Source organism: Oratosquilla oratoria, chromosome 3 (genome assembly GCF_046742065.1).
Source record: "Oratosquilla oratoria isolate Oo_2021 chromosome 3, ASM4674206v1, whole genome shotgun sequence".
In the NCBI taxonomy this organism is placed as follows: Eukaryota; Metazoa; Arthropoda; class Malacostraca; order Stomatopoda; family Squillidae; genus Oratosquilla; species Oratosquilla oratoria.
In genome coordinates this window covers 89,594,231-89,605,831 of record NC_134779.1, presented here as the reverse complement: position 1 = coordinate 89,605,831, position 11,601 = coordinate 89,594,231, and the positions used below count along the sequence as shown (strand labels likewise).

General features: G+C 41.8%; 1 protein-coding gene across 2 annotated transcripts; it reads right to left on the bottom strand.

Annotated features, from left to right (window-relative positions):
• Positions 1 to 1,471: 1,471 nt before the first annotated feature.
• Positions 1,472 to 9,371, bottom strand: LOC143024181 (uncharacterized). Of its 2 annotated transcripts, XM_076183027.1 has the most exons (10): positions 7,601 to 9,371; positions 7,366 to 7,491; positions 7,144 to 7,254; positions 6,909 to 7,034; positions 6,690 to 6,800; positions 6,454 to 6,579; positions 6,234 to 6,344; positions 5,999 to 6,124; positions 5,764 to 5,889; positions 1,472 to 4,339 (listed from the first exon to the last, which is right to left on the bottom strand). In XM_076183027.1, the coding sequence occupies exons 1-9, from the start codon at positions 8,937 to 8,939 to the stop codon at positions 5,783 to 5,785; spliced, it is 2,283 nt and encodes a 760-aa protein (XP_076039142.1). In that variant the 5' UTR covers positions 8,940 to 9,371; the 3' UTR covers positions 1,472 to 4,339; positions 5,764 to 5,782. The 2 variants fall into 2 exon arrangements, with proteins under 2 accessions (XP_076039142.1, XP_076039143.1); XM_076183028.1 differs by lacking the exons at positions 5,999 to 6,124; positions 6,234 to 6,344.
• Between the last annotated feature and the right edge of the window lie 2,230 nt (positions 9,372 to 11,601).

Below are 11,601 nucleotides of genomic sequence, written 5' to 3'. Positions count from 1 at the left end.
ACGTAAGATTAAAGAAAATTGCATATTTTCGTCGTTCTCGGACGCCGAGACGCCGGTGTGGGCATGCTTGCTTACGCGCGCTCTGGAAGAAATTTCGTGTGAACCAATGTTTTGGCAACTGCGTCCCTAACTTACATTTACGTACGTATAGATATTCATATAAAAACTATTAAGTTTCTGCTTATCTAAGATTGACAAGGTAACTTTATCAAATATTATTATCTATTCATTGATGTAAAGAATATCCGTGTATGTACTAGGAAATATTCCTAAACACTCTTGTTAATCGTCGCGTCTAGCGACACTTGGCATCTCTCCGGATCTTACGGAGAAGAGTCTATATATATCGTTGCTTGTAATGGTCAAGGAGGACTCTGCTTAATTATCAGAGCCACATCGCACTCGTGTCCACTACGTTATAGTCGTAGAATTTTCTCGACTTTGTAATTTTGCCCGCCATGGACCTGCACTGCTGCTGCTGTAGTCGCCGCCGCCATGGTCCTGTCCTGCTGCCCCTCCGGACGCAGCCGCTCTGGTCCTGCCCTGCTGCCGCTCCAGTCGCCGCCGGCGTGATTCAGCCCTGCCCAGTCGCCGTGATCCTGTTCTGCTACGCTGCCGCTCCAGGCGCCGCCGTGGTCCAGTCCTGCCCTGCTGCTGCTCCAGCCGCCATTGCAGTCACCGACGCAGTTCCAGCCTACCGCTGCGCCCACAACAGCCGCGCCGCAGCCTCTAAGGATTGCCCAACCGCCGCAGCACCAGCCTGCCGCTACACCCACAACAGCCGCGCCGCAGCCGCTAAGGGTTGCCCAACCGCCGCAGCACCAGCCTGCCGCTGCACCCACAACTGCCGCGCAGCAGCCGCCATGGATTAGCCAACCTCCTCCGTAGTTATCTCCGCTTCGCGCGCTCCTGCCCAACCGCCTCCGCCGCAGAAGACCGCTCCTGCCCAACCGCCTCCGCCGCAGAAGACCGCTCCTGCCCAACCGCCTCCGCCGCAGAAGACCGCTCCTGCCCAACCCCCTCCGCCGCAGAAGACCGCTCCTGCCCAACCGCCTCCGCCGCAGAAGACCGCTCCTGCCCAACCGCCTCCGCCGCAGAAGACCGCTCCTGCCCAACCGCCTTCGCCGCAGAAGACCGCTCCTGCCCAACCGCCTTCGCCGCAGAAGACCGCTCCTGCCCAACCGCCTTCGCCGCAGAAGACCGCTCCTGCCCAACCGCCTCACGCGCCCCTGCCCAGCCACAGAGAACTGCTCAGCCGCCTCCGTCGCAGAGGTGCCGCAGTTCAACTGGATCAACCCCGCCACTGCCCTTAGTGTACGGACGCACGAGAGCAGGGTTGCCACTCTGATCTGTGCCAGTTCCCACAAATGAGTGTTTTTTTTTTTCCACAAAATTCCCACAAGGAAATCTGTTTTCCCACATTTTTTCCCCCCACAAAAAGGAATTATTATAAACACAAATAAGTTCATTGTAACATATATTTAATCAAATTCTACACAAAAATAATGGTAAGCAGTTTAAACATGTTAAGTTGGAAGCTACAGTAACTTAAAATTTACTTTTGTATGAAAGATAATACTTTATTTTTATTCCGAATTATGTCTTTTACACTGAAATTAAGTTGTAATGATTTCTTCTAAAACTGCATTGAAATTATTATAAAATGGTTTTCAAAATACAATTTCTATGTCTACTACCAAATAAACAATGTCTTGATTCTCTTGTTTTTTCTTCAGCCTTAGCAAAAAAGCTCTTTAACATGTCTTCAGTGGGAATAAAGTCAACACAAGATGAACCCTGAAGAGACAAGCCATACCTAATTTGCAAAATAGCCTTAACAGATCGTACACTAAAGTTGTTTCTCACTTTTGAGTGCACGATGTTCGTAACCGAAAATACCCTTTCTACATTTGCATTTGAGAAAGGCAAAGGCAATAATGCCAAGGCGAAGGCAGAAATATTAGGGAACTTCCGGTTACCTGCAGAATCTAGTTTTTCATATACCTCTGCCCAAAATACAACACTGCTTTCCAAACATGATTTTAGCCATTGCTCAAGGAAGTACACCCCATTCATTTTCTAGTTCATCTGTATCTCTAACTATAGATCTGTACCTGGAAGCAATAGTTGCAATAGAACCCTTAATTTGAGAAGTGGCTACACGAGGATGCAATTTCTGTAAAAGAAGTAGGGTGGCTACATTATGTGGCAGGCGCAGCTGCACTTGATTAATCGACTCGAGTACAAACTCTTTACATTTCTCTTTGAAGTTAATCAACTGTTTATTGGTTAAGGTACAGGAGTCTGCAAATGTGTTGCATTCATAATCAAAATTGATAGCATTCAAAGGCAAAATATAATTCTGAAATTTCAAAGAAGGGAGATCTTCTTTGGCACATTTTGATAAGTGACCTGATTCTACCACCATATGCATAATATTACGATACATATCGATCAGGTCTTCAGTAAGTTTAGCTACCTCAACATTTAAGAATATAAGGTCTAACCACTTCCGACCGAATTACGAGGGAGTTGGCGCAGCGGGCCCGTGAACGTCACCTGGCTGTTCAAAGTGGGGTTGGCGGGTCCTATAGCTGTCAGTTGAAGCTGGTGCGTCGTTTGGGAAAGACGTCGCTTTCGCTCGCACTGCTCCACGCAATTAGTTATATTCTGACAAATATTATATAAAATATATATATAAATATATATAGAATATTATAGTTCCTGTCTATATATATGAATATATAATATATATGATATATAATATATATATATATATATATATATATATATATATATAAAATATTATAGTTCCTGTCTTCCTTGGCGTTTCACAGTTTTCTTCAGTGTTTCACAAAGAGAAAATGGACTCAGCCAAATGACGTCAGAAGCTGCGCACAAGAATTCAAACGGTCTGACCTGTATATTTAGACCTTGGTTCTTACCACGGACGGCCTGAAGACGGGGACGGATTGCGATCGTATATGGTCAAAGTCTACGCCTAGGGCTTGATACAAACCGTGAGGCAATAGGGGACCGATGATGGTCGGAGGTATGGGGCTGCCGAGAGGCCTGAGGACCTTGGGGGGGCGCCACCCTCCGTACCATAAGACATGTTCCCACGTCTTCCAAGAGGCCCGGGTTCTTACCACGGACGGCTCGAAGACGGGAACGGATTGTTGTGCTGTGTCCTGCGACACTGCTTCTGACCCAGGGCAGTGGACAGGGTGCAGGGATGACCCGTCATCTAAGAGGTGCAAAGATGGGAGGGAGGGTGCAGGGGTGTGGAGTGTTTTCGGGGATGGAATGGGTGGGAATGATTTTATGCCTTGTCCTTTTTGGCTACCTCCCTGGTAAGGGGGAGAAAATCCTTGGTATATGTATGTACTTCTTGACAGATAAAGTTATCAAGTTTATATAAGCCATTGTGTAAGTTACATTTTGTTCACTGGTGGTATGGATCAAGCTACACTCTATATTGAGTTTCTTACTATTATGTTATTAAAGTAATAGATTGCATGGGCATCCTCCCAATCAACAGGATGATTATTCAATTCAATATGCTTGAAGATTCCACTTGAGTTATTGCCATCCCTAGCCTTTTTCTTATGTTGTTTAATTATAATGTTCAAGGGTTTGGCAGTTTGACCTATGCAAAATCTATTACACGTTTTGCAAGGAATTTGATAAATGTATCCTTTTTCAACTTCAATACTATTGTTAATGAGCATACCTTTACGTTAAATCTTATGATTCTGTGGCGCTTAATAAATTTTCTTAAAATGGCAAAATGAAAACATTATGATATATAAAAGATGATTTTGGTTGAGCTAACAATAATTTCCTTGCAAAATTGTAAGCAATGTTAAGGAATTGTTTAGGGTACTTTATTTTCAGCCCAATGCTAAAAACATTTCTGATTTCATCATCAATAAATTCAGCAGATTGGTTACAAGAAGATAGAGTACATGTATAAATGAAGTAGTGAGGAGTACATTATTTAATTCATTTCACAAAGAACTCATACAAATAGTATTTTTTAGAAAGTTGTAAATGTATACCGGGGCCAATGAATAGCATGCCAACTCCGCCGTGTTCCTTCATGCCAACCAAGAATGGATTGGGATAACGCATCAATTATATTCTGTTTATCGTCATTTTGTTGTTTTTGTTTTTATTTTCGTTGGTGTCATTGTTGTTTCTATTTTACTGATGTCGACGTCATTATTGTCATCGCTGTCGTAATTGTCGTTGTTATTATTGTTCCCTTTTATGTTATCTTGATTGCCCTTTTTGGCATTGATGACATTGTTGAAGGACCACTACATAACAAGTTGTTCTGAAATAAATAAATAAATAAATAAATAAATAAATAAATAGATAAATAAATACATAAATCGTTAGTTCGTCCACATTTGGAATATGCTGTTTCTGTATGGTCACTGAATCTCATTAAAGACATTAACAAACTGGAAAAAGTACAACGGCGAGCCACAAAACTGATTCCAAATATCAAAAATAAATCATATGAAAATCGACTAAAACATATGAATCTGGTTTCCCTAAAAAAACGTAGACTCAGAGGTGACTTGATACAGGTTATTAAAATTCTAAAGGGAATTGACAACATCAAAAGTGACAAAATGTTCACATTGAATGAGAATCAGACAAGAAACAATGGTCTCAAACTGTCCGGAAATAGATTGAATTTGGAAGTAGGTAGAAATAACTTTGCCAACCGTGTAGTTAATGAATGGAATAAACTTCCTGCAAAAAATGAGAAATCTCCTAAACGAAAATACCCTGCGGACCATTTATTGTAGTGTCTTCCCCCCGTACTTAAACTATTGCTCAGAAGTGTAGCCAAGCCCCTCCTTACTTAATTATTGTATATATTTATTGTATATGTCATACTTCTTTATTATACATGAGTACTTAATATCAACATATATCTATTGTAAATGTATTGTATAAGTAAGCCTATGTAGTCATTACTTTATATAAGTGCCCTATACATAATTATATAACCGAATATATATACGTCATTAGGCGTACGCTAAACGCGTATGCGTCTATGCCAATTGTACACGTCATAGAATTAAGGTACTAAATATATGTTACCCTTAACCATTTTGCATGCATATTCATCATTATATGTGATTGTTCTATTGTTTCTGTACATTCTTATGTATATACCTAGATATGTTAATATGTATTGTTTTGCATAATCTTTTCCCGCCTAGCAACAATGTATCAGAAACTAGGCCACGGGCGCGTCTTAATGCCCATGCTAGGCCCTCAAGCATTCGCTTGTGACAGATTACTTCCTGCCATACTTGTGTGTAGACCTCCGCAATAAACTCCTACCAAAATACTGCGTGTTTGGCACTTACCACAGAAGCATGGGGTAACACACATCAAACTAATCTACAACGTATAATTACTTTACAAAAGAAAGCACTGTATATAATATGCAATGTAGGACGACTAGACTCTACAAATAATGTATTCAAAAAATTGAATCTACTAAAATTCATGGACTTAATAAAGTACAAAACCGCCAGTGTTATGCACCAATTGTTTATAAACAAATGGCTCCAAATATAATGAAATTTTACATTACTCATGAAACCATCTATGCGTCCAGGCACAGAAATAACATTATTAATATGATATTTCCAATTAAGTTGATCGTCTAGATACACACCTGAGAATTTATTCTAAAGTTATCATTTAACAGTCGGATAACTGGATCAAGGTTACCTGAAATGCCTGTTTGGCGTCAAACACCTTGCAGTCCTTCATCTGCCTCCACTGTCGACTTCAAGCCCAATCGGACTCTTCCTGTCTCGTGATGTGGTTCCATTCGACGACAGTCGATCTCAGGAACTGTGGGTAGAAGTAGCAGCAGAAGTAGTAGCAGATCAAGAGGATAATCATGTTAAAAAAAGCTAGAGTTATCATTTAACAGTCGGATAACTGGATCAAGGCTACTCACCTGAAATACCTGTTTGGCCACAAACATCTTGCAGTCCATCAACTGCCTTCACTGTCGACTTCAAGCCCGATCGGACTCTTCCTGTCACGTGATGTGGTTCCATTCGACGACAGTCGATCTCAGGAACTGTGGGTAGAAGTAGCAGCAGAAGTAGTAGCAGATCAAGAAGATAATCATGTTAAAAAAAGCTAGAGTTATCATTTAACAGTCGGATAACTGGATCAAGGCTACTCACCTGAAATGCCTGTTTGGCCACAAACACCTTGCAGTCCATCAACTACCTCCACTGTCGACTTCAAGCCCGATCGGACTCTTCCTGTCATTCGACGACAGTCGATCTCAGGAACTGTGGGTAGAAGTAGCAGCAGAAGTAGTAGCAGAGCAAGAAGATAATCATGTTAAAAAAAGCTAAAGTTATCATTTAACAGTCGGATAACTGGATCAAGGCTACTCACCTGAAATACCTGTTTGGCCACAAACACCTTGCAGTCCTTCAACTGCCTCCTCTGTCGACTTCAAGCCCGATCGGACTCTTACTGTCACGTGATGTGGTTCCATTCGACGGCAGTCGATCTCAGTAACTGTTGGTAGAAGTAGCAGCAGAAGTAGTAGCAGATCAAGAAGATAATCATGTTAAAAAAAAACTAAAGTTATCATTTAACAGTCGGATAACTGGATCAAGATTACTCACCTGAAATGCCTGTTTGGCCACAAACACCTTGCAGTCCTTCATCTGCCTCCACTGTCGACTTCAAGCCCGATCGGACTCTTCCTGTCATTCGACGACAGTCGATCTCAGGAACTGTGGGTAGAAGTAGCAGCAGAAGTAGTAGCAGAGCAAGAAGATAATCATGTTAAAAAAGCTAAAGTTATCATTTAACAGTCGGATAACTGGATCAAGGCTACTCACCTGAAATACCTGTTTGGCCACAAACACCTTGCAGTCCTTCAACTGCCTCCTCTGTCGACTTCAAGCCCGATCGGACTCTTCCTGTCACGTGATGTGGTTCCATTCGACGACAGTCGATCTCAGTAACTGTTGGTAGAAGTAGCAGCAGAAGTAGTAGCAGATCAAGAAGATAATCATGTTAAAAAAAACTAAAGTTATCATTTAACAGTCGGATAACTGGATCAAGATTACTCACCTGAAATGCCTGTTTGGCCACAAACACCTTGCAGTCCTTCATCTGCCTCCACTGTCGACTTCAAGCCCGATCGGACTCTTCCTGTCATTCGACGACAGTCGATCTCAGGAACTGTGGGTAGAAGTAGCAGCAGAAGTAGTAGCAGAGCAAGAAGATAATCATGTTAAAAAAAAAGCTAAAGTTATCATTTAACAGTCGGATAACTGGAACAAGGTTACTCACCTGAAATGCCTGTTTGGCCACAAACACCTTGCAGTCCATCAACTGCCTTCACTGTCGACTTCAAGCCCGATCGGACTCTTCCTGTCACGTGATGTGGTTCCATTCGACGACAGTCGATCTCAGGAACTGTGGGTAGAAGTAGCAGCAGAAGTAGTAGCAGATCAAGAAGATAATCATGTTAAAAAAAACTAAAGTTATCATTTAACAGTCGGATAACTGGATCAAGCTTACTCACCTGAAGTGCCTGTTTGGCCACAAACACCTTGCAGTCCTTCATCTGCCTCCACTGTCGACTTCAAGCCCGATCGGATTCTTCCTGTCACGACACGTATAGTCCTCGTTTTAGCATTCCTTGGTCGTTTGGTCTGGCACGGTTTTTTGGCCACTCTGGGCATTCTTGGAATAGTGTATAATCCGTCAATCGAAGTTACATACTGTTCCTTGCTGCGCTGTTTTGCTTTGGATTTTAGGAATTTCATAAAAAGTGCCTCTTTTTCATTTTTTGATTTACTGATCCATATTATTCTGGCAATTTTATGAGTGCTATAGCCAGGTGCTAATTGGTAACTGCCTTCACCGTACAATGCCCTTTTCATATCTTGGTATTGTAATTGTACGATTCTTTCAAGAGTGTCAATCAGATCAGTGATTTTCTGAGGCTTCCAGTCTATTTGCAACTTAAAAATGTGGTTCATACTTTTACAATTATTGTTGGTCCATTTGAACGGAAGATTATGTTTTCGTTGAGGTTGAAACACATGAGAACGCAACGCGGGAACCAGTTTCTCACTATAGTACTTTGCGAACCGTGGGAAATCCTTATCGAATTTTAGGCGCATCCTCTGATATTTCTCATCAAACTCATAGGAATCATCCATGGTCAGAAGACCGTTTCTCCCGAAAATCTCATTTATAGTTTCTTGTTTTTTGGATTGTTCCGTGGACTCTGCATTTAGATGGCGTTTTGCATTTTCCTCTAAGTGGCGGGTACACAGAAGGAGCGTCGCACCCGGGAACGAATGTTTCGTAGCCTTGTTCAAAGCTAGTTCTTCGTCAGAACCTATAATTAGGTCACTCAACCCGAGTGTTATAGAATCCAAGTTTTTCATCCCTTTTTCCGCTAGTTTTGCACTGATGTGGGTGAAAAACCTAGTGTACGTGAAGAAGGTAGCGTTCCAATGCAAATATATTGGACCTAACATCACCGGGTTCTCTTGCGACGATTTTCGAAGTAGTTTCTTGCTCTTGTACACAATTAATGTGACAAAACAAGGTCCCAAGTTGAAAGTGCGGTCCACACCAAACACAGTTTTCTCAGAAGTCGCAAAGTCATGTAATTGTTCCGCGGTATAGAGAATAACCGAAGGAGGCTGCCCTCCTATGTGAACAAGTTCCTTGATGAATTCGTGCTCACGTCCGCTTATATCCCTTACCAATGAAACAATCTCGTCAGCCAAATTTGTTTGATGGCCGACCTTTCCTGATTCCTTTCGTTCCTGTTTATTAAGTGCGTATTTAACATTTTCCACCTGCTTTCTGTCCCTTGGCGCCATGTCTGAATCGTCCAAAACCATGTTCTGATATATATCTTGTGGCGCCTTTCCCGTTTTCACCGCCCGTGCAATTGCGTCCTTCACAGCTCCGTCCTTTCTCACATATTCCCCTACTGAACGTTTGCAATTGCCATGGAAATTCCTCTTAGTCGGAAATGTCCCGATGTATTCCACGAGGGCTATCGTTGGCCCACCCTCTATCCCAAGATCTAAGAATATAAGGTCTAACCACTTCCGACCGAATTTCGAGGGAGTTGGCGCAGCGGGCCCGTGAACGTCACCTGGCTGTTCAAAGTGGGGTTAGCGGGTCCTATAGCTGTCCGTTGAAGCTGGTCCGTCGTTCGAAAATGACGTCGCCTTCGCTCGCACTGCTCCACGCAATTAGTTATATTCTGACAAATATTATATAAAATATATATATATAAATATATATAAAATATTATAGTTCCTGTCTATATATATGAATATATAATATATATGATATATAATATATATATATATATATATATATATATATATATATATATATATATATATATATAAAATATTATAGTTCCTGTCTTCCTTGGCGTTTCACAGTTTTCTTCAGTGTATCACAAAGAGAAAATGGACTCAGCCAAATGACGTCAGAAGCTGCGCAGAAGAATGTAAACGGTCTGACCTGTATATTTAGACCTTGCTCTATCCATGATACTCGTTTTTTATATCCTTTGTCACGTTTAAGTGTTGCATGAAAGCGCCGTAATGAATATACACTCGTTTCATCCGGTTGCGGCTCTAGCAGCTTTTTTCCCTTGCACCAGTTACCGCTCACTTTGTTCACGAACTGCACAGAATTGTTCCCGGTATCCACAAAATGAACAACTTTCGTGCTGGACAATTTGCTATCCCATACCCCACAGTCATCGCAGAAAACACTTTGTTCCCCACGCTTTCGTCGTTCTATATTGTCCCGATTATTGATTGTTGAGTATACATTTTGCTTTATTCCCCCTGGTATCAAATCGTGGTTCGGCGTTGTTGTGCTTCTTAGAATTCGAATAAGAGTCTGAGCACTCAAGAACTTTCCATTTAATGTTTGCATGTCACTGCGTCCTGATAAATCGTTAGGCGGCTGCACATCAGAGTTCTGGTGGTGTGGAGCTGTCTTCTTCACAGAAAGTTGCAGCACACAAAATTGGGGATTCGTGCAGCGTTGGAAATTCCATATCGTGTTGTGTGGCTATTGGACTTGACATGGGTATGCAAGGACGTTTGCGAGATCCAGAATGTTGTGATTCATCGTTTTGGCTCTTAGTCTTGTCCGTTCCATTTTCCAACAGAGGCACAAAATGATCAGGTGTCCACCACGCCCTAGTTAATCCGTCGCTTCCGTATTTCGACCACATGATGAATATTCGTCTACTTGGAGTCCCCAGTTGTGGTGATTTCCTTGACAAAAATGTCCCACTCAAAGCTGAAACAGCTGGATCCTGCAAACCGTTAACTGCTGGATATACGGCAACGATTGTCGTATCTACCACGGTAGCAAGAGCATGAAGAGTCCATGAAGAAGAGTACTTGGAAAGTGCACAATCTCGACAGGCCTCTTCATACGTAGGACACAGATTATCCCACATAGGATCATTGTTCTTGGATTTGTAGAATTCTGCATGCAAAACCATTTCAATTGTTGTCCGCACTCGTAAACTCGTGGCTAGCTGTTCATTCCCGCACAGTGCTACCGAAACAGAGTTGAATAGGCAATTCCCATCCCCGGTTACATGAACTGGCGTTCGGTTCTTCATACCACCACACTTGGCAAGAATGGTAACGGCATTTTCATCGGGTTCCAGACCAGCTTCAAACTTGTACATGCTCATAGGTGTTGATGTAGTCGGTGTATTACGCAAAAATATTTGCTACCTTCTTGCGGCTTCCTGCAACAAACTACAATGCACAGCATCGTTCAACCGCTGTAACGAAAGTCCGTAGTTAAAACCACCTGACAGTTTATCCTCGAAGCACCAGTTCGTTATGCAAGAGTTGCACCAGTACCCAAGGGACATCTTACCAAGTTCTTGGAATACAGCTTGCTGAATATCTTGGCATTTGCGGTGGTACCAAATGTGGCATCCTTCACAGTAGATAGTGCCCAGGCCGCACTTCTTCTGGCAGTCGCCGCAGACGTCAATTGTTGTCTTCATCCTTCTTTATAAGAGTGATGAAGAGTTGATAAAGAGCGAAAATAACTTTCGAATACTTGCTGACACACAAAGACTGTTCGGACACGGTAATAAGCGATTCACGATTCACACGATCTCACTCAGGCAAGATGATACTGGGACTTTTCGCAATGAGTGTTTTGATACCAGACACCGCCAGATTTTGTAATTCTTGCCGGAAAATAAATACTTTTTTGGGCAAGTATTATAAACTTACAGAGGTGTATCGTTGTACATTATTGTGAAATTTAAGTCAATTAATTTCTTGATTGCAAACGGCATATAGAATTGTTTGAGCCTCTATTTATAATTACAGATGATATTCGTAAAACAGCCTATAATTGTATCAAGCTAAGCAATTTGTCATTTTCTACCGACTTCAATGGACTTATACTGATATATATTTTCAATTGAATGCACCAAGCAATAGGCAAATCTATGTAATGTATAGAAAATATAATTTTGCATCGAAGATTTAA